At 43.3% G+C, this 24,246-nt stretch overlaps 1 protein-coding gene across 2 annotated transcripts in view; it reads left to right on the forward strand.

The window, feature by feature from the left end:
• Nucleotides 1-24,246, forward strand: part of PIAS3 (protein inhibitor of activated STAT 3) — a 1,163,468-nt gene that overhangs the window by 1,075,549 nt on the left and 63,673 nt on the right. For both annotated transcript variants that reach the window (XM_044079722.1, XM_044079721.1), the window contains exon 12: nt 9,386-9,519. In XM_044079722.1, the coding sequence (XP_043935657.1) occupies nt 9,386-9,519 (134 nt within the window). The remainder of the gene's footprint in view (nt 1-9,385; nt 9,520-24,246) is intronic.

The raw sequence follows: 24,246 nt of genomic DNA on the forward strand, positions 1-24,246 counted from the left end.
TCTGGAGGAAGTAAAGCGCAAACCTACAGAAAGCAATCCCAATGACTTCCCTCTGCCTACACCAAGCACTTATCTTTTGGCAGCACCCATAAGGGGGAAAATTAGCACTTTTTGCTCAAAACTGGCAGTTAATAACCCAGGACAAGTGGGTACTAAACATTGTATCACAGGGATACAGATTCCATTTCCACACTCTGCCAATAACAGATGGTTGGCCAGATCTGCCAAAAAATCAATGGGCAGAGGCACAGAAACAGGTTACTTCCCTCATGGATATGGGGCCATTCAGACAGTACCAGATCAGGAAAAAGGACAAGGTTTTTACTGGACTGTTCTTGGTACCCATAAAGGACAAGGTTTGGCGGCCAATACTGGATTTATCGATTTTGAACACATACCTGAACATTCCAAAATTCAAAATGCTGACTTTGCAGCAGCTTCTGCCCATGCTGGGCAAGAATGCTTGGCTGGTGACTTTAGACCTAAAAGAGGCATACCTGCATGTTCCCAATAAGACAGTCATGCAGAAAATACCTCAGATTCAAGGCTGGCTTACCAATTCTCTGCACTGCCCTTTGGCTTATCTACTGCACCCAGGGTCTTTACAAAGTGCCTGGCACCAGTAATTGCATTTTGCAGACAAAGAAGTATACAAATATATCCTTACTTGGACGACTGTCTCACTCAAGCAGAGAACAAGGACACTTTTCTTCGACACCTGGCATTTGTGAAAAGGCTTCTAACATGCCTAGGGTACACAATAAACGAAAAGAAATCTCATCTGGTACCCTCTCAAAAGATGACATTCCTGGGTGCAAGCTTGAATACACCTGCCCAGATGGCTTACCTCACGCCAGACAAACAAAGGCAACTGACTACTTACTTCAAACTGATGGCAACAAAAACCCAGTCTTTTGCAAGACAAATTCTGCAGGCTCTGGCTTCATGGCATCCTGCATCCTACTAATTCCATATGCAAGACTGCATATGAGGAAACTTCAATGGTATCTAAAAAGTTTATGGAGTCAACATTCACACAGTCTGGAAACAATGAGTCGTCTCATTCCCTGCCCACAACAGGAGTTTCTGTGGTGGGCAAAGGCCTGTCACCAAAACATGGGACGGCCCTTCACTCTACCCCCTGCCATCCAAAGCTTAACAGCAGACGCATCAGATTATGCCTGGGGGGGCCCACATGGCAGGAAGATGCATTCAGAGAATATGGGCACCATAACAAATGCATCTACATATCAACCAGAAAGAGATGCTAGCTGTTCAAAATGCCCTAACAGCCTTCAAGGGCTTACTTCATCCAGGGCAACTACTGATAGACGGACAACACCACAGTCATGTGGTATATAAACAAGCAAGGGGGCACACACTCATACCCCCTTTGCAGATTAGCCATGGCACTGTGGGACACAGCTTTGACCTACCAAATACATCTTCAAGCTCAATTCCTGCCAGGAAAACAAAACACATCGAGCACAAGGAACTGATACTGCAGAACCGCATATTCCTCGGTTATTAAAGTACTTAACTGAGATGCTTGACAAAGGCCTATCTTTCTCATCAATCAAAATCCATGCCTCTGCCATTTCGGCTCATTACAATACAGAGCCACCAATCTTTTCTCATCCTTTACTAAAGCAGAATCTTAGAGGAGCCAAAAATTTAAGGCCGCCTAGAAGATCACCATTACCTGCATGGGACCTCATTTATGCGTTGGAAAAGCTCACCCTGCCACCATTTGAACCAGCTGCTACCGCTGATATAAAGTTCTTATCATGGGAGACAGCTCTGCTACTAGCAATTACTTCAGCAAGAAGAGTCTCAGAGCTACAGGCCCTCATGGCTGTAGAGCCTTTTATCATATTGTACCTAGACAGGGTGTCTCTGAGGACAAATCCTACTTTTATGCCTACGGTGGTTTCCAGTATGGCTGTTAACCAAACAATTCATCTGCCAACCTTTTATCCAAATCTGCAGAACAAAGGGGAGAGAATTCTGCATTCCTTGGACGTACACTGACAGCTAAGATTCTACTTGAGCAGGACTAAAGCTCTAAGAAATACTGAGGAATTACTAGTGTCATATGCTGCAGGATCAGAAGGAAAGGCTATTTCAAAGCATACAGTTTCAAAGTGGATAAGCCACTGCATCCGTTTCTGCTACTTACACCATGGCAAACCTGTGCCCAAGGGCATTAGGTCTCATTCCACCAGAGCTGCAGCTTTTCTCAGAGGAGTACCAACCAAAGACATTCTAGAGGCTGCTACTCGGAGATGTTCATCGTGTTACACTGCTGCAGTCATCACACTTGGGTTATCCTGCCGTCAGGCGGTCCCGCAGTCGGCCAGAGTTCCAAAGTCTTGGTCTGGCGTCAGTTGCTGTCGCTTCTTCCCATTTTCTCCCGTCTTTCTTGCCACGCGGTGCCCGAAACAGAAGCAGTTCGCAAGTGCCGGTCGGCCGACTCCTGAGATTTTCAAATCGAATTTCAGACCGAAGTCTTCAATAAAGCTATGTACCCGCTAGAACCTTTTCTTGCCTCAGTCCGATGTCAGAAAAAGTTAACAATTGCATTTCTTGTGGGAAGCAAATACCTCATAAGGACTTTCATTCTTATTGTATTCCTTGCCTAGGCCCAGACCACGACGTCACAGGTTGTCGGTTTTGTGCTAGGTTTAATAAACGAACTATCAAACGTCGGTTTGATTTCGCACAACATTACTTTGGTAGGAAATTTAATTATACCATGCCGTCAGAGCAACCGACGACCGGCATGCATAAAAAACGCAAGGATAAGGACAGGCAGCCTAGACCCAAACCTGACTCCGAGGCCTCTGCTGAGTCTATCGCCGGTTCTCTGGTTTTCAGTGAGGCGCCTACGCAGCCCCTGAAGACCGCTGATTTAGAGCCCCAGACGGCTTCTGATTCATAAGCGGAGAGTACTAGGTCGCCGCATCCTTCTTCTTTAGCCCCTTCCGACTCCAGAGCAAAAGGAGATTCCGGTGCAGTTGAAACGCCTTCGGTTGCAGAAGGTCTCTTCAAACCGACTACACTCACTATTAAATCTTATGCTAAACTAAAAACTCCATTAAAATCAAAAAAGACTGTACATCAGTCTCCAGTACAAGGTCCCATGCCTAAGAAACATATGCTTAAAATGGCTGAAGATTTAATTACCTTAATCAAGGGTTCCCATCCCCCTCCTGATAAAAGGCCAAGACAAGAGCCTGACTTCAAGGAAATGCAGGATCTGTTGCATGCAGCTGAACAGGTGGGCAAACATACTTTACAATGTGGATTTGATTCATTGGAAGCTTCCTGTAGAGCAGTAGTGACTGGGTCTATTATACGTAGACATGCTAGGTTAAAAGAACAAACCCTGCCTGATCATGTTAAAGCAAAGTTATTGGATGCACCTTTACAGCAGGATGTTTTATTTGGTGTAAAAGCAGAAGAGGTTTTAAAGAAAATGGAGGATAAGGCAAAATCTATGCAGACAGTCAAGGATTTTTTTACAGGTTCAACCCCCTCGTTTCAGCAGAAATTGGCCAACAAAAAACTGGTCCTTTCCAGCATCTGACAGACCACAGAGGGGCAAATACAGACGCCCAAGGGGCAGAGGTCAGTAACAAGGCCCTTACAAACCTCGCCAATGGGGTGCCGCTACCCAGAAAGGGGGAGAAGACAGGCCCCAAGCTAACAGAAGACAAACACAATGACTTAACCCTCAGACTGCCAAGCAAATTTCTCTTGGCAGCTCCCTTGGGAGGAAAATTAGCACTTTTTGCTGACAACTGGCACATCATCACAAAAGACAAATGGGTCCTAAGCATTGTTTCACAAGAATAGAGATTCCACTTTCACACCTTGCCAAGGATAAAAGGAATGCCAAACCTGCCACCAAATCAATGGGTGGAGGCACAAAAACAAATTACAGCTCTCATGGACATGAGAGCCATACAACAGGTACCTACACAGGAGCAAGGACAAGGATTTTACTCAAGACTCTTTCGAGTCCCCAGAAAGGACAAAGCCTGGAGACCAATTCTGGACCTTTCAGTTCTAAACACCCATCTCCAAGTACCCAAATTCAAGATGCTAACACTGCAGCAGCTTCTTCCCATGATGGGCAAGAAGGCTTGGCTAGTAACGTTGGACCTCAAGGAGGCATACCTGCATGTCCCTATCAGACAAAATTGCAGAAGATACCTCCGTTTCATTGCAGGTTCAACTCATTTTCAATTGTCTGCACTGCCCTTTGGCTTATCTACTGTGCCCAGGGTCTTCACAAAATGCCTGGCACCAGTAATTGCATACTGCAGACAAAGAGGAATTCAAATATACCCTTACCTGGACGACTGTCTTATTCAAGCAGAAAGCAAGGACATTCTTTTAAAGCATCTGGCGTTTGTCAAACACCTTCTAAGTTGCCTAGGGTACACAGTAAACGAAAAGAAATCAAAACTAGTGCCCTCACAGAACATAACATTCCTGGGTGCCAGCTTGAATACAACGGCCCAGATGGCTTATCTCATGCCAGACTAGCAACAACAGCTGACTCAATACTTCAAAATGATGGCAACAAAGACCCAACTCCCTGCAAGAAAATTTCTGCAGGCCTTGGGATTCATGGCATCTTGCATACTCCTAATACCATTTGCAAAACTGCATATGAGGAAATTACAATGGTACCTGAAGAGCGTATGGACACAACACAGCCACAGCTTGGAAACAATGATACCACTCATTCCCTGCCTTCAACAGGAGTTTCTATGGTGGGCACAGGCATGTCACCTCAACAAGGGTCAGCCTTTCACCTTGCCCACAGCCAGGCAAACTATAACAACAGATGCATCGGACTATGCCTGGGGACACACATGGCAGGACAGTGCATTCAGGGCAAATGGGATACAGATCAAAGGCGTCTGCATATCCATCAAAAAGAAATGCTAGCTGTACAGAATGCCCTAACAGCTTTCCAAGACCTCTTACATCCAGGACAACTCCTAATAAAGACGGACAATACCACAGTAATGTGGTATATAAACAAGCAAGGGAGAACACACTCCTACCCCCTATGCAGGCAAGCAATGACCTTGTGGAACACAGCACTGACTTACCAAGTTCAACTACAAGCACAATTCCTGCCAGGAAAGAAAAACACATTGGCAGATGACCTCAGCAGAAACATCATGGATCCCCACGAGTGGAAACTGGATCCACAAGTATTTGCAATGATAACTCCAAAATGGGGACACCCAGACATAGATCTGTTTGCCAACCCCCAAAACTACCAACTTCAAACATTTTGCACAAGGACATTACACCCACTAGCTTGGAAAGTGGACGCCCCCTCATTCAGTTGGAAAACACTAACATTCTCTGCCTTTCCTCCACTGCCTCTTCTAGCAAAGGTGCTACTGAAAGTCACATTAGAGAGGCCACAAATGATACTCATTGCTCCAGACTGGCCACGCCAGGACTGGTACCCAATATTAAGGAACATGGCCCACGGCCCACCATGGATTTTACCCCAAATTCCTCACCTGCTCACTCAGCAAAACAATCAGATTCTACACAGCTAGCTCAAGACTTTAAATCTGGCTGCATGGCAAATTACCTAAGCAACAAGCCAACACCTCTATCTAAAGATGTTATGGATGTCATTCTGGAGGCCAGGAGGCCCAGCACCAGGAAAGCCTATTCAGACAAATGGAAAAGATGTTGCACCTGGAACCAGGCTAAAGGCCAAAATCCCCTTGCTCCAAACATTCCTCAGATTCTGCAATATTTAACTGAGATGTTGCACAAAGGACTTTCATTTTCGTCTATTACGATCCACGCCTCAGTGATTTCAGCTCACTACAACACGGATCCTCCTTTATTTTCACATCCACTCCTAAGACAGTACCTCAGAAGGGCTAAGAACATAAGACCGCCCAGGAGAGCACCAACACCAACTTGGGATCTCAACTTTGTCCTGGAAAAGCTTACACTGCCGCCATTTGAACCAGCTATTTCAGCAGACTTAAAGTTCCTATCATGGAAAACTGCCCTGCTACTAGCAATAACTTCAGCTAGAAGAGTCTCAGAGCTACAGGCCCTAATGGCAGTGGAGCCTTTCCTCATTTTCCACCAAGACAGAGTCGCTCTATGGACTAACCCTTCCTTCATGCCAAAGGTGGTATCCAGTGTGGCCCTAAACCAAACCATTCATTTACCCACCTTTTTCCCAAACCCCCAGAACAAAGGAGAAAGACTCCTGCACTCTTTGGACATTCACAGGCAATTACGTTACTACTTGGATAAAACTAAGGCTTACAGAAAATCTGACCAGCTCTTTGTATCCTATGCTGCAGGATCACAAGGAAAAGCTATCTCAAAACAGACCATTTCCAAATGGATAGGACATTGTATACGTTTCCGTTACACACATCATGGGAAACCGGTACCTGCTAGCATTAGGACCCACTCCACCAGGGCTACAGCTACATCAACTGCCTTCCTCAGGGGGGTACCAACCAAGGATATTTTGGAAGCTGCAACTTGGAGTTCAGTGCGCACCTTCACCAAGCACTATCACTTACCTCTATATTCTAAGACTAGAGCTGGCTTTGCCACTGCAGTTCTGCAGGGCCTACTAGCTTCTCCAAACCCTCTTTAACTCCACCACCCATCCTTATCTTTGGGATTCAACCCAAGTGTGATGACTGCAGCAGTGTAACACGATAAACATAGTACAGTTTTGTACCTACCATAAATGTAGATGTTCGAGTGTTCACACTGCTGCAGTCCAGGTTACCCCCCCTCCATCCCCTCTGTACTAGCTGCACTTTTCTATACCTTTCTATCTGATACAACCTTTGTGGTGTATTTGCTTGTAACTGAAGGTATTTTTTGTATTTTCTGTACATGTTTCATTGGCAATATGTATTGCCCACCTACTAGGGGGCACCTGACATCTGGGGCAAGAAAAACTGAAGAAAATGGCATCGGATGCCTCTTCTATACCCCCTGGCACACTGACGTCAGGGTAGAAGTGACAGCCACCGACGCCGGACCAAAACTTTGGAACTCTGGCTGACTGCGGGACTGCCTGACGGCAGGATAACCCAAGTGTGATGACTGCAGTAGTATGAACACTCGAACATCTACATTTATGGTAGGTACAAAACTGTACTTTCTGTTCACACCTTTACAAAACATTACCATTTGCCTCTCTACTCTAAGTTCAGGGCAGGCTTTGCCACTGCAGTGCTGCAGGGCCTTATAGCCACACCTAATGCTGTTTAGCTCCAGCCTCCCAACCATAGCTTTGGGATTCTACCCAAATGTAATGACTGCAGCAGTGAAACACGAAGAACATAGCACAGTTGTGTACACTTACCATAAATGTAGATGTTCGAGTGTATTCACTGTTGCAGTCCAGGTTACCCTCCCGCCATCCCCCTGTCTTTCTACAGTTTATCTTTCGTTCTCTATCTTCTACAACCTATGTGGTGTATTTGCTTGTAGATGAAGGTAAAGTTTATACTGATGCATGTATATGTATATATAATATTGCTACCTTTTTGGGGGCACGAAAAACTGAAGAAAATGACGTCGGCTGCATGCTTTATACACCTGACGTCATGGAAGAAAGACAGCAACTGATGCAGGACCCAAGACATTGGAATTCAGGCCGACTGAGGGCAACCTGCCAGCAGATTACCCAAATGTAATGACTGCAACATTGAATACACTCGAGCATCTACATTTATGGTAAGTGTACACAGCTGTACTTTCACTGCCTTTATGGCCTTGCGTTAGCTTTCTCCTTCTCTTGTTCTCTTTCAGGCCTTCTCCCCATTCACGAGGATGTCTGCTAACACCTCCTCAGATGAAGAGGACTCTTCAGGAGATGAATCTTTGGCTTACTCCACCCAAATAGCTTTCTCTCTGGGTTATGCTTCCCCAGAGGAGGAGTCTAATGGTACGGATTCCCCTAGAGAGCATATTACCTTTGGGGAAACTATCTTGAAAATGAAAGAATTTTTCAGTTGAGACTGCTGTCAGGTTTCGGACATACAAAAGAGATGTTATGATCTCTTGCAGATGGATTCTCCATCCCCTTCTGCCATTCCCCCAGTTCTGCCAGCCTTCTTGGATGCCTTATAGCTGCATATAAATGCCCAGACTCTCAGCCTTCTACTCCCAAGCATCCTGATAGGTTTTACAAGGTGCCTGAGGACTCTAAATTCCTATTCAAAGTCCCTTCTGCCGACCCAGCTACCATATCCGTCTCAGCTGATAAGGCTTTCAAATTACTGCCCTCTGACAAAGAGAGCAAAGTAATGGATAGACTGGGAGGGGAAACGTTTACACCTCTGCCACTGTGGCCGTCAAGGCAGTTCATTATCAGACCCACAAGGCGAAATACTCTCTAGCTCTCCTATCAGATGTAGAAAAGCTCCCGGACTCTCCTGCCAAGGCTGAACTGTCTGCCATCCTCAACTCTTCCACTCAGGTTACTAGGCATTCTATCAAGTGCAGTTATGATTCTGCACATGCCTCAAACAGGGCAGCAGCGGTGTGGGTCAGTCCAGAGGAGATAATCTTGTCTTAAGTTACAACCCGTACCTGATGATATCTTCTCTTGCTGCTTGGGTGGAGGGAAGTGTGTAGGGTAAGCATCTGTTACTCCTTGTATGAATTAACCATTACACAACCAGTGAGGAGAAGAATTCCAGAGATAGGCCTGACCTTGATGGCACTGCTGTAAATCTTTGGCTGAGAGCTTCTTTTGCATTTTGTGGGATAATTGTACTCATTGTGTGGCATGCTGATAAGATGCTTCCAAAGATCTGAGATAATATGGGTGCAACATGACTTTTTGATGCCCTTTCCTTACATTTGTAGAACTCATTTATTATTATTTTAAGGAGGTTAATTTGGAGCTAGAGCTGACTTGATTTGTGGTGTAGCTTTTTTTCTTTAATTTTTAACATGTTTTTGATAGCATAAGCTGTGATCTTTTGAATTGCCAGTGTAAGTAACAGACTGTAAGTTTGTTCACAGACTCTATGCAGCATTATTATAGTAGTTTAAAAAGAGCTTTTGAAAAAGATTTTTCTCAGAAAGTTTTAAAAAAGGGTGGTGTGAGGTATGCCTAAGTAGTAGCAGAAGGTCAGTCATCGAACCACTGTTCCTGTAAATAAACATTTTCCTTTTTTTGCTATTAGCATTTTGATGTTCATATAGATACACAGGACAACACGAGAAGTGTATTGTTGCTTTTGAAACTTTTCATCTCAATGAACCGTTAACAGGACTATGCAGATTGTGAAGTAATTGTAAGAATGCGGCAAGCCTTCAAGATTAATATTTTCTTTTTTAGGTTACTGAACCTCCACCATCAACCTTCATCGGTAGTGCGAAGTCCTCCAATGACAACATTAAGCACCGATTACATACCTAATCAAACAGTGTCAGACTACCTCCCAACGTACCCTTTGCCATCTGATATTCAAGGTAAAAAGTCTGAGCTTTATTTTGTGGGAATTTAACTTTTGAGGTTAAAATATCCCTTTTCATTCTTCTGTTATTTTTTTATAGTAATCCCAAATATTTATCTTTATATGTTATTGGGCTCTTGAAATACACAGTGTTACACTTTGAATGTAACTGTTTATTAGAGCAATAAGAACTGCAAGAAGTCGAACCAAAACTAAATAACAAGTCCAGAGCAGCCATGTTGAAGGCAGGAAACACACCAGCAAAGGTTCCACTGTTTAATGACACCAAGTTAGACAAAACGTTGTAAAAATACACAAATTAACGCTCTTGGCAAAATTGCGTTTTCGTCTTCACTAACAATGACTTCATCAGATAATACTAAATTGATTGATTAAACCATTAAATAATAAAAATTTTCAAAAAATTATCCAATCAGTCACAGTGCATCAAGAAGCAGCCAATCTGTTACTAACCATCATAAATATTAAAAATGCACAGTAATACATATAAAACAACAAGTATTCTTGATTTTAATAAAAAATTAAATATGTTAAAATATAATGTGTCAAGTTTCTAAAGCTAAAACTGATTTCCTAAAGTTTATAGAATGCAGGAAGAAAATTTAAAATACATATAAGCAGCTTTACTATTGAAGTAATGCAACACTTAAATTAGTTACAATTCATTACTTGTTGTAAGTAAACACCACCATCTGGTGACCATTATGGATATTACAAGCTAAAGAAATTATTTGTATATATTTGTTATTTTTAAATATCCGCAGCTTTCAATTTGAGTACTGGGGTTAGAGATACACTTTCATTTAAGCCAGTTTTTTTCGTGGCATTAAGATAAATTTGCCACCATAGCTCCCTGTAAGCTACCCTTTCTTCCCATAAACCCCCTCTTAAATCCTTTTTCACCTGTTCAATAACAAAAAAGTCAAATCTAGCCTCTTCACATTCTTTTGTATGCCTGTATAGGGCTAATTATTAGAGCATCCTTTTCTATAAATACAACACAGACTCATGAAGCTTGTGTCTGGAGTTGTATGCTACGTCATATTTCATTAATCTTTCCTATTACTGCACAAATGGATGTATCTTTATGAGAAGAGATAAAAAAGCCATTTTTTTTCAACACCATACCTTAACTTTCCCAGTTTATTTCATTATATGCATGTTCATATTAAATATGCCACTGCATTCCATATAGTTTCACTAGTGTATCAACAAACTGGTGCGCTTGCATTCAGCATTGTATCTGGATTTAGTTTTCTTAATGTTTGATAAAGTGCATACATTTTCTTGCCATTGCTGTCTTCAGTAATATTAATAGTTGTCACATAGGTGGCAGCTATTTGGGTTATATTAATATCTTTTATGTCACAACGTTTAAAACTAATCTTGTTGCTTAAAAATCAAATAAACCTTTTCATGCTTTAACTTTGAGCCAGTAATAAGTGCACAACGAACACTTGAGATTGATTTCTCAGTATTCAACAACACATTAAACACTCAGCTGTACCGTATTCTAGTTGAAAAGAATTGTCATGTAGTAATTTGTTGGTAGATAAGGCTTTCAAAGTGAAAGCACTGTGCTGCAGTGTACCACCCACTCCTCTCCTTCTCCTTTCTTGCACCCAATCTCTAGCATTCCCCCAAACTCAACTAAAGTAAATCTCCTCTTTCCCCATTTTCAGACCGCGTCAAAGGACACCTCCAAGGCACCTCCAAACTGACTGCAATTGATTTTCCACTGAGTTTTGTCACATAACTCCTCCCTCACCTACAATACTTCTACTTTTAGTGTCTGTTTACCTCCTGTATTTATTACGAAAATTAATCCACATTTTTATAGCCTCTGTTAATTGCTCATGGTTTCTGTTGTCTAACGGATTTTGTACATTTTGTGATTTCTTTGCAGATTACTTCTTTACATCGTTTTTGTGATTTTCTTCACCTGAGCTGTCCCTGCAAATGGTTGCTGGGATCAGTGTATTATCCTGGTTAGCAAACTGTAATTAATTAATGCTATTTAATGAATTAATTATCTAGATTGTACTGAAATAATGAATTAACTATTTCACAGTATTGGGCTGCCTTTACTAGAAAAAAAGAAAAGATAGCGCATGTAGATAATGTTCATAGTAGTCAATGTTATAGTTATTAGTCTTGGGACTTCTGCATCCCGTGGCTGGCCCAGGTGTCTTGCCATGCAGAAACCCATGGCTGGCCCAGGTGTCTTGCCATGCAGAAACCCATGGCTGGCCCAGGTGTCTTGCCATGCAGAAACCCATGGCTGGCCCAGGTGTCTTGCCATGCAGAAACCCATGGCTGGCCCAGGTGTCTTGCCATGCAGAAACCCATGGCTGGCCCAGGTGTCTTGCCATGCAGAAACCCATGGCTGGCCCAGGTGTCTTGCCATGCAGAAACCCATGGCTGGCCCAGGTGTCTTGCCATGCAGAAACCCATGGCTGGCCCAGGTGTCTTGCCATGCAGAAACCCATGGCTGGCCCAGGTGTCTTGCCATGCAGAAACCCATGGCTGGCCCAGGTGTCTTGCCATGCAGAAACCCATGGCTGGCCCAGGTGTCTTGCCATGCAGCAAGCCAGGGCTGTCCCAGGTGTCTTGCCATGCAGGAACCCAGGGCTGGCCCAGGTGTCTTGCCATGCAGAAACCCGTGGCTGTCCCAGGTGTCTTGCCATGCAGAAACCTGTGGCTGGCCCAGGTGTCTTGCCATGCAGAAACCCATGGCTGGCCCAGGTACCATCCCCTAGTTGATGGACCTCCGCAGCCATTCACCATCAAGACATTGAGGGTATAATAGGAACACTGACCTGCACCATCTTCATTTCTTTCTTGCCATGTTGTCCAGTGTACAAGACTATTCCTCATTGTTGTCAGTTCGAGTCACCAGTGCACCACTGAAAAGTACCCCATTGGCGACCTTGGGTATCTCTTTAAATTGATGTGTTTTGTTAATGCTCAAGTAGGTTAATAATTGCCTTTTATGTGGGGAAACAAATTCCCCACAAAGACTTTCATATCGTTTCTCATGCTTATAGCCTCATCATAATGTTCCTAATTGTGTGTTCTCTGCTAGGGTTAATACTAAAAAAAATAGGCATACAGCCAAATTCCTTCAGCAACATTTAGATTCATATAGGGCTGGGCCTTTGTGCATCATGACATCCACTGGTTCCTGGGCCTTGATCAGTAAAAAGCAAAAGGACAAACGCCATAAGGTAAAGGATGCCATGATTGTGGTATTGTCTGTTAGAATCTTTGAGTGCTGGAGTTTTTTACTTGAAAGGCTTTTAATGCCAGAATCACTGCCATCATCTTCTTTACACTGATATGTTGATTTGCCTGATGTTCATCGTGTTTCACTGTTGCAGTCATTACTCTTGGGGTTATCCTGCTGGCAGGCTACCCTCAGTCAGCCAGAATTCCAAAGTCTAGGTCCGGCGTCGGTTGCTGTCGCCTCTTCCCTGACGTCAGTGCACCAGGGGTATAAAAGATGCAGCCAACGCCATTTTCTTCAGTCTTTCTTGCCGCGCAGTGCCCGAAGCAAAAACAGTTCGCAAGTGCCGGTCGGCCAACTCCTGAGATTTTCAAATCCAAATTTCAGAACCGAAGTCTTCATTAAAGCTAAGTACCCCATTGGGGAAACTTTTTTTCTTGCTCCAGACCGATGTTAGAAAAAGTTAACAATTGTATTTCTTGTGGGAAGCAAATACCTCATAAGGATTTTCACTCTTACTGTATTCCTTGCCTAGGCCCTGACCACAACGTTGCTAGCTGTCGGTTTTGTGCTAAATTTAACCAACGCACTATTAAGCGTCTGTTCGATTTTGCTTTTCATTACTTTTGCCGAAGATTTAATTATATAATGCCGTCGGACCAGCCGACGACCGGAGTTTACAAAAAACGCAAGGACAAGGAAAAGGATAGGCATCCGATGTCCAAAACCGACGACGAGGCCTCTGCTAGACCATTCGCCCGTTCGCCAGTTCTCAGTGAGGCGCTTTCGCAGCCCCTGGCGCCCGCTACCTCAGAGCCACAGGCCACCTAAGATGGGTCCGGAGCCACTGTGCAGGCATCTGCTTCTGAGGGTGTCTTCAGACCTACACAACTATATATTAAGCCATCTTCAGCTTCAAAGACTAAAGCAGCTCTAAAGACAAAGAAACAAGTACAGCATTCTCCTACTCAGACTTCCATGCCTAAAAAACAGATGCTCAAAATGACCAAAGACCTAATTACTTTGATCAGGGGCTCCCATCCCCCTCTTGATAAGAGGCCTAGGCAAGAGACAGAGTATGATTCTTCTGATCAGGTTTCTATTTCCTGTGACTCCTCTTCTTAACAGGATTACTACATGCTTCCCTATGAGGATTCTGATGCTGAAGAATCCATTCCTTCAGCCTCTCTTCCTGTGGATTATTCTTTTGGGGAAACCCTGCATACCATGAGGGAGCTTTTCCACTGGGAGTGCCAAGATTATTCTCAATCTAAGAAAAGGCTCAGAGACTTTCTGCTACTTCCTCAGCACAGACCCCTTGCTATTCCACCTGTTCTAGACATTGTATTTTCAGAGTCCGGCCTGTCCCCTGACTCTTTACCCCCTGCACCTGCTAAGCCAGACAGATACTACAGGGTCCCAGATTCTCATAAATTCCTATATAAAAACCCTGCTGCTGACCCAGAAAATATATCTCAGGGTACCAAAGGGGTTAAAGCTTCCACTGCAAAAAACCCTGTCCCCTCTGATAGGGATTCTAGGGCTCTAGACAGATGGGGGGGGTCTACACTTCTGCTACCCTGGCTGTAAGGGCTTTATATTGTCAGTTTCATATGCTTAAATATCAGCAATATTTAATGTCACTGCTTAAACAGAAGTTGTTGACAAATGCTGAATGTTCAGAGAATAAGGAATTGCAGGATTTATTGCATGCAGCTGAACAAGTAGGAAAGCATACTTTGCAATGTGGTTATGATTCACTGGAGGCCTCTTGCAGGGCCGCTGTTACAGGTTCTGTTATTAGAAGGCATGCTTGGTTAAAGGAACAGAATCTGCCTGATCATGTTAAAGCAAAATTATTAGATGCACCATTACAGCATGATACTTTGTTTGGTATTAAAGCAGAAGAGGTGTTGAAAAAAATGGAGGATAAAGCAAAATTCATGCAAACAGTCCAGGATTTCTTACAGGTACAGCCACCCAGGTTTAGCAGGAACTGGCCTTCTAAAAATTGGTCCTTTCCAGTGTCAGACAGACCACAAAGAGGCAGATACAGGCATCCCAGAGGCAGATCTCAGCCCCAAGGCTTATACAGGCCTAAACAATGGGGGTGCTCCTACCTCCAAAAACGGAGAAGACAAATCACAACCTTACAGGAAACAGTCCCAATGACTTCCCTCTACCAGATCCAAGCACTTTTCTTTTGGCAGCCCCCTTAGGGGGAAAGCTAGCACTTTTTTCATCAAATTGGCAAATGGTTACCCAATACAAATGGGTCCTGAACATAGTGTCCCAAGGCTACAGGTTCCATTTTCCCACTCTACCAAGGTCAAAAGGTATGCCAGACCTGCCACACAGTCAATGGGCAGAGGCACAAAAACAAATTACAGCCCTCATGGACATGAGGGCCATTCAGCAAGTACCACAGCAAGAGCAGGGGCAAGGATTTTAGTCCAGACTTTTCCTAGTACCCAGAAAGGACAAAACCTGGAGACCAATACTGGACCTGTCTATACTAAATACATTTCTGGAAGTTCCAAAATTCAAGATGTTGACTCTACAGCAGCTACTGCCCATGCTGGGCAAAAAAGCTTGGCTCGTAACTTTGGACCTAAAAGAGGCATACCTGCATGTCCCAATCAGACAATCTTTCAGAAGATACCTCAGATTCATAGCTGGCTCAATGCATTACCAATTCTCTGCACTGCCCTTTGGCTTATCTACTGCGCCCAGGGTCTTCACAAAATGCCTGGCACCAGTAATTGCGTTTTGCAGACAAAAAGGAATTCAAATATATCCCTACTTGGACGACTGCCTAATTCAAGCAGACAACAGTGACATTCTTCTAAAGCATCTGGCATTTGTAAAAAGATTACTAATTGGCCTCAGGTACACAGTAAATGAAAAGAAATCAAAACTAGTGCCCTCTCAAGAGATAATATTCCTGGGTGCAAGCTTAAATACAACTGCCCAGATGGCTTATCTCACCCCAGACGAACAAAAGCAACTGACTACTTACTTCAAGAAATTGGCAACAAAAACCCACTTATCTGCAAGGAAAATCCTGCAGGCCTTGGGTTTTATGGCATCTTGCATTCTACTAATTCCATATGCCAGACTGCATATGAGGAAACTACAATGGTATCTAAAAAGTGTTTGGACTCAGCATTGCCACAGCCTGAAGACAGTAATTTCACTCATTCCCTGCCTGCAGCAGGAGTTTCGATGGTAGGCAGAAGCCTGTCACCACAACAAGGGTCTGCCATTCAGTTTGCCCACAGCCAGACAGACACTGACAACGGATGCATCAGATTATGACTGGGAGGCCCATATGGCAGGAAAATGTATTCAGGGCACATGGCCTGCAAACCAGATGCATCTTCACATCAATCAAAAAGAGATGTTCGCTGTTCAAAATGCCCTTACAGCTTTCAAGGCTCTGCTTCATCCAGGACAGTTACTGATAAAGATGGACAACACTACAGTCATGTGGTACATAAACAAGCAGGGAGGAACACATTCCTACCCCCTCTGCAGACAAGTAATGACCTTATAGGACACAGCATTGGCTTTTCAAGTTCACCGGCAAGCACAATTCCTGCCAGGAATAACAAATACTCTGGCAGACGAACTAAGCAAAAACCTCATGGATCCCCACGAATGGCAACTGGATCCACAAGTCTTCAACATGATAACAAGGAAATGGGGATGCCCAGACATAGATTTATTTGCCTCCCCTCACAACTGCCAATTGCAGAGATTTTGCACAAGGATTTATCACAAGCAAGCATGGAAAGTGGACGCCCTATCCTTCAGCTGGAAAAATCTAACAGTATATGCTTTTCCCCCACTGCCTCTCCTTCCCAGGGTGGTACTATAGGTCAGACAAGAGAAGCCAAAAATTATACTGATTGCACCAGACTTGCCACGTCAGCACTGGTACCCAATCTTAAAGAGCTTGTCTCAAGGTCCAGCATGAATATTGCCACAAACTTCTCACTTGCTGACCCAACAAAACAATCAGATCCTGCACAGCCAACTCAGGACCTTAAATGTGGCAGCATGGCAGGTAATGTAGCCATTCAGAACACTCCTCTTTCAAAGGCTGTTATGGATGTTATTGTGGAGGCCAGGAGGCCCAGTACCAGAAAATCTTATGCAGAAAAATGGAAGAGATTCTGTGCTTGGAACCAGGAACAAGGCATTGACACGTGTGTACCAAATATCCCTCAGATTTTACGATACCTAACTGAGATGCTGAACAAAGGCCTTTCTTTCTCATCAATTAATATTCATGCTTCTGCCATTTCAGCCCATTACAATACGGAACCACCTATCTTTTCTCATCCTTTAATAAGGCAGTACCTCAGAGGGGCCAAAAACATTAGGCTTCCAAGGAGAGCACCAATTCTGGCCTGGGACCTCAATTATGTTTTGGAAAAATTCACACTGCCTCCTTTCGAGCCAGCATCAACAACAGACATAAAATTCGTATCCTGGAAAACAGCTCTGCTCCTAGCAATAACCTCTGCAAGGCGAGTCTCGGAGTTACAAGCACTCATGGCTGTGGAACCTTTCATCATTTTTCATCCAGACAGGGTTTCTCTGAGGACAAACCCTACATTTATGCCTAAGGTGGTGTCCAGTGTGGCCCTCAACCAAACCATTCACTTGCCTACCTTTTATCCAAATCCACAGAACAAGGGTGAGAAAATTCTGCATTCTTTGGACATACGCAGGCAGTTACTCTTCTACATGGACAGAACTAAAGCTTTCAGAAAGACTGAGCAACTTTTAGTGTCATATGCTGCAGGATCACAAGGAAAGGCTATCTCAAAACAGACTATTTCTAGATGGATAGGCCATTGCATCCATTTCTGCTATTCTCAACATGGCAAATCAGTGCCTAAGGGCATTAGGCCTTATTCCACCAGAGCAGCAGCCACTTCAGCAGCCTTCCTCAGAGGAGTACCAACCAAAGATATCTTAGAGGCTGCAACACAGTGCACACCTTCACAAAGCACTACCACTTACCTCTTTACTCTAAGTCCAGAGCAGGCTTTGCCGCTGCTGTTCTGCAGGGCCTCATAGCCTCTCCTAATCCTATTTAGCCCAGCCACCCATCCTCAGCTTTGGGATTCAACCCAAGAGTAATGGCTGCAACAGTGAAACACGATGAACATAGTACAGTTGTGTACCTACCATAAATGTAGATGTTTGAGTATATTCACTGTTGCAGTCCAGGTTACCCACCCACCATCCCCCTTTTTCTTTGCTGGGACTTATCTGTACTTTATCTTATACAGCCTATGGTGGTGTATTTGCTTGTAGATGAAGGAAATGTTTATTCTTGTGCATGCATACTTATTGACATAATTTTCAGCCTACCAAATTTTAGGGGCACCTGACATCTGGAGCAAGAAAAACTGAAGAAAATGGTGTCTGCTGCATCTTTTATACCCCTGGCGCACTGACGTCAGGGAAAAGGCGACAGCAACTGATGCCGGACCTAGACTTTGGAATTCTGGCCGACTGAGGGTAGCCTGCCAGCAGGATAACCCCAAGAGTAATGACTGCAACAGTGAATACACTCTAACATCTACATTTATGGTAGGTACACAACTGTACTTTTACTTACATTCAGGTCAAGGTTGTTTCTTTCACACCAGGCAATTAGTGTGTTAACCTCTTCTCTGTATGCACACATCACACAAAATAGGTTCACCCCGGAGACCAAATAAGGGTATGAGACCCAAAACTAAAAGCAAAATAACGAATGATGTTATTAATTAGCGCTTGTAAAACTGAAAACTGCGTTTTTTGTTTCCTCAGAGAAACACAATATATAATATATAATATATATTACAGATACACACTATATATCTGTCAATCTTAAATCTAATTGTTTGGTAATTAAAAAAAATCTTGATTCCAAAAATGGTTGTTTTTGAAATAAAAATAGAAAATGACTGCAATATTGAAAATAAAAGGTATTAGAAGAATAATATACTTCTTGAAAATAAAAAAAATTAAGGCAAAAATGCTGTTTGATTTCTATAAAAATGCTGTTTGATTTCTATACTTTTTATACTGATGCCCTAAAAGAACCAGGCTTTAAAAAAAAATGCTTTCTAAAAAAGTATTAAAAAAAAAGAAATTGCAAGTGTTAATTATATCCCTATGTCCACTAGATGGTAGTAGCATCATACAACCCCCAACAGATACACATATTTCTTTGAAGTTGAACATTCATCAAAAGTATAGAAATCAACAATACACTTGCTTTCTCATTTTATATTTCAAACAAACATTTTGGAAATCAAGTTTGATTTTAAATTACCACAATTAGATTCCCTTAATTGACAGATGTATAACACTTTACATCTCCTGCATTGGTCTGTATGCACACATCCTTTCTCCTGATGAGACCCACTACTGTGGCGTCAACAGCAAACTTGATGATATGATTTGAACTGAAGTTTGCTGTGCAGTCATGGGTTAGGATAGTAGACAATAGGGGCCTGAGAAAACAACCTTGAGGAGCACCTGTGTTAAGTGTTATACTTCTAGACGTATTCTTGCCCACACAAACCTTCTGTGGCCTGTTAATCAAAAGTTCCAGGATCAATTGCAGAGGTGTTTGCTGATGCCCAGATGTACTAGCTTATTGATCAGTTGTATAGGGACAGCTGTGTTAAATGCTGAGCTAAAGCCGATGAATAGCATTCTCACATAGCTGTCCTTGCTCTCCAGGTGCTCAGGAGCCAGATGCAGTGTGACCACTATTCCATCAACTGTGGATCTCTCTTCTCTGTAGGCAAACTCCAGTGGATCAAATGTTTGATGGTAGTTGTGCAGACAGGTGTTTCTTGACTAGCTTGTCAAAACATTTCATAACTGTGGATGTTAGTGCAACAGGCCTGAAGTCGTTCAAGCTGGAGAGTGAGGCTTTTTTAGGTAGAGGGATGATATTTGTTACTTTGTAACATGAAGAGACCTTTGCTGGGCCAAGTGAGGTGTTAAATATATCCGTGAGTACTGTACATAGTCGGTCTGCTCACCTGCTTAACACCTTACCCAAGATATTAATCTTCCTAATTTCTTCTTCCTTACTCTAAGCATGAATCTTACTCCGTTTCTTGTAAATACTTATTCACCTGCAGTTTCTAGCTGTTATCTGTATATATTTTGGCATATTGAATTTATTTGATGTTATGTATCTGCTTTCTGCATCTTAAACAAAACTGTTTAAAAAAGTGGTTCCTATGCTTCAGTTTATAACGACTTGAAATTATATCATTGTAAATATAACTATTTTTGTGATATTTTAATTACACTTTTGTGATATTATTACTTGTATCTGGAGCTTTTCTCCTTGGTCTCCACTGGGAATGGGCCTCTGGCTCAGTTGGACTAACCCAGTTAACAAATGACAGTAAATAAATATTTTATCTGGACCAGCCACCTTTCTGGGATTGACTTTCTGTAGCACTCTTTTTACTTCCATCGGGCTAAGGCTGAGTACTGCATCATACTGCTCTGTGTGTAACCTTTGCACAGTTGTGGTGTTCCTCTCCTCATATCTTCCAAAAAAGGTATTCAGCCTGTCTTCCAAAAAAGGTATTCAGCCTGTCTAGGAGTCAGTATTATCACATTGTGCAGCTCTTGTTTTATAGTCCATAATTTGTTGTATACCCTGCCACAACCATCTGGTATCCCTCATGTCCTCGAAGTGGTTTTGTACCTTACACCCATATTCTCTTAGCCTCTCTTATGCCTTTCTTCAGGATCGGCCTTGCTACACTTAAGGCTTCCCTGCCATGTACCTTGAATGCTGAATTTCATGCCTTAAGAAGATCAGTAGACCTTACTTGTAAGCCTTTGCTTTTGGTTTGCTCTTTTGATGTTGCTTCTGAGCTCTGTGACATCATCAACACATTTTATGGTGTAAGCCATCACTGCTTCGGTATATTCATCTAGGTCGATGTGCTAGTCTGGTGTGGCTGCCTCCTTGAAAATGCTCCAGTTAATACACTCAAAACAATCTTGGAGAGCTGATAATGCTCCCTCAGGCCAAATCCTGATTTGTTTCACTGTGGGTTTCTCCCTGACCAGAGCAGGTTTATAAGCAGGCACCAGCGTGATAGAAAGATGGTCCGAGCCACTGAGGTGTGGATACCATACTGCTTTGTAGGCTTGCTTTATATTGGTGTACACTTTAGCCAAGGTACTCCTACCCCTTGTTGTAAAGTTTACATCCTGGTAGTAATGGGGAGTACTGACTTTAGATCAGCCAGATTTAAATCACCAGCTATCACATGCACAAACTCAGGGTATGTATATTGCATGTTATAGGTAGACTGGTACAATTTTGTGAGTGCCTCATTTGTGTTAGCAGTAGGTGGGATATACGCCATGGTTATGCAGATTCCAGATTCCATTTAGCTCTCTAGGAATGTAAAAAGGTCTACATTTTATAGACAGAAACTCCAGATTCTGAGAGCTAAAGGGTATATAAACAGACGTATAAATATAAATCCTCACACTGTCGTGCCGCCAGCCTGAATTCAAATCTCACACCCATCAGCATGAGCATTTGTACCATAAGCCTTCTCGGATTTAGAGAAGTGCCCTGTTGGGGAACTTTCCCTGTTCATGTTACTCTGTTGCAGTCATCACACTTAGGTTATCTACCTGCAGGTAGCCCTCAGTCGGCTCGAGTACCAGAGTCTTGGGATTTCTGTGTCGGGTGCTGTCGCCTCTTCCGTGACATCAGGGGTATACAACATGCAGCTGACGCCTTTGCATCAGCCTTTCTTGACGTGTGGGAGCCCGAAGCAGAAGCAGTTCGCAAGTGCCTGTCGGCCGCTACCTGAAATTTTCGTTTTTCGAGTTTCAAACCTGAAGTCTTCTAAAGCTAAGTACTCCATTGGGGATCCTTTTTTCTTGCTCTAACCGATGTCAGAAAAAGTTAACAATTGTCTTGCCTGTGGAAAGCAAATGCCTCACAGAGATTTTCATTCTTACTGCGTCACCTGTTTAGGCTCAGACCACGACATTCCTCGCTGTTGGTTTTGTGCCTTGTTCAATGCCGAACTATTTGTTGTCTGGCTATCTTTGTCGCTAAATTCTTTCGCTCCCGTTTTCCGTATTCCGAAATGGCTTCCTTTAGCCATCCGACTACCAATCTTCTGAAAAAACGTAAGGATGAAGACAGACTGCATATTTCCAAAACTGCCGACAACGCTTCCCTTAAGCTAGTTGCCAGTCCACTGGTACTCAGTGAGGTGCTTTCGCAGACCCTGATACCCACTTCTACAGATTCGCAGGTCTCTACTGAGACCCATTTGGAGTCTGGTGTGCCATGAGATGCTTCTTTAACAATGGAACCTGTGGATGTCTGTACCTTGGATGGGTCCGGAGCCGCTGTGCAGCCACCAGCTTCTGAGGGTGTATTCAGACCTTCCGATGTTCGTATTAAACTGACTACTTCGTTTTTGACTAAAACTACTGAATTTCTCAGGCCCAGAGTTCGCACTACGCCTAGGAAACAGACGACCAAAACGCATTCCCAAGCTCCCATGCCTCAGAAACAAATGCTTAGAATGGCTGAAGACCTTATTACTTTAATTAGGGGAAGCCAGTCTTCCCCCTCTAAAAGACAAAGAATTGATTTTCCTTCTGATTCTGCAGACCATGAGTCCGATGACTCTGACTCTTCTGATTACTAAGACATACCCTTATCCACCTATGAGGAGTAAGATGCAGAGGATTCCATTCCCTCTGCCTCCCCTTAAAGAGGACTTTTCTTTCGGTGAAACCTTGCATACCCTAAGAGAGCATTTCTGCTTGGAATGCCAAGACTACCCTCAGTCCAAAAAGAGACTCTGGAATTTTTAGACTTGCCTAAACACAGGCCTCTAGCTATAACCCCTGTTTTGGATATTGTGGATGATGTCTTCATGGAGTCAAGTCTTACCCCTGATACTTTATCTCCAACTCCTGGAAAGCCTGACAGGTACTACAGAGTACTTGACTCTCACAAATTTCTCTGTGTATTAAGGCTACTACAGCCAAAAACCCTACCCCTTCGAACAAGGGATTCTAGGGCTTTAGACAGATGGGGTAAGAAGGTATATACCTCTGCAACTCTTGCCATCAGAGCTTTAAATTGCCAGTTTCACATGTTGAAGTTACCAGCAGCATATTATGGAACTAATGGGCTGGGAGGGTGGCCTAATGGTTAAGGTATTTGCCTTACAAACACAAGGTGCAGGGTTTGAGTAGCACAAGGGATAATTGGCTAGTCTTAAAATGGCTTGCAAGAGCAGTCAGCCTAGTACTAACCTATGAACAAAAAATGTTGTTGATTCCTGATTGTACAGAAAGTAAAGATTTACAGGAGTTAACGCATTCTGCAAACCAAGTTGGTAAACATACTTTGCAGTGTGGTTTTGATGCCTAAGAAGTATCTTGCAGGGCTGCTGTCACTGAGTCTTTTCTGAGAAGGCATGCTTGGCTGAAGCAACACATCTTGCCAGACCATATCGAAGCAAAATTACTAGGTGCTCCATTAAACCAAGAGCATTTGTTTGGCACAAAAGCAGTTCTTAAAAAGATGGAGGAAAAAGCTAAATCTACACAAACTGTTAGAGATTTCTTACAGGTAAAGCCACCTAGCTTCAGTAGGCATTGGCCTTCAAAAAACTGGTCCTTTCCAGTCCCTCCCAGGCTTTCTCAGTCCAAGCCCAGGGGCAACAGACCACAAAGACTACAGTCTCAGGGTATGCACAGATCTAAACAATGGAGTGCTCCCACCTCAAAAACAGGGAGTGGTAAACCTCCTTCATATGGAGAAAGTTCACAATGACTTGTCCTTCATCCTTCCCAGCCAATCCCGAGTACTTGCACCGCTAGGAGGAAAACTCCCCCTGCATGCAAAAAACTGGGAATACATTACCCAGGACTGATGGGTCTTAAACATTGTATCCCAGGGATACAGATTCTACTTCCACTCACTGCCAACCCCAAGCGGATTGCCAGACCTTCCTCCACACCAGTGGGCAGACGCCCAAAAACAAGTACTTTCTCTTCTCAGTATCAGGGCTATTCAACCTGTTCCAACAGAGCAAAGGGGACAGGGTTTCTACTCCAGACTGTTTCTTTCTGGTGTCCAGAAAAGAGAACTCTTGGCTCCCTATTCTGGATCTGTCAATTCTCAAAACCTTCCTGTTGGTACCGAAGTTCAAAATGCTTACACTCCCAACAGCTGCTTCCTATGCTAGCCAGGGACTCCTGGCTGGTCACCCTAGACTTAAAAGAAGCTTATCTGCACAGCCCCATAAGGGAATCTTGCAGGAAATATCTACGTTTCAGGGCAGACTCTATGCACTGTCAGTTCTCTGCGCTTCCCTTTGGCTTATCTACTGCCCCAGGGTATTCACAAAGTGCCTGGCTCCAGCCATTGCATACTGCAGGCAGAGAAACATTCAAATT

The sequence above is a fragment of the Protopterus annectens genome, chromosome 8.part0, assembly GCF_019279795.1.
Source record: "Protopterus annectens isolate FY-2018-M chromosome 8.part0, PAN1.0, whole genome shotgun sequence".
Classification (NCBI taxonomy): domain Eukaryota; kingdom Metazoa; phylum Chordata; order Ceratodontiformes; family Protopteridae; genus Protopterus; species Protopterus annectens.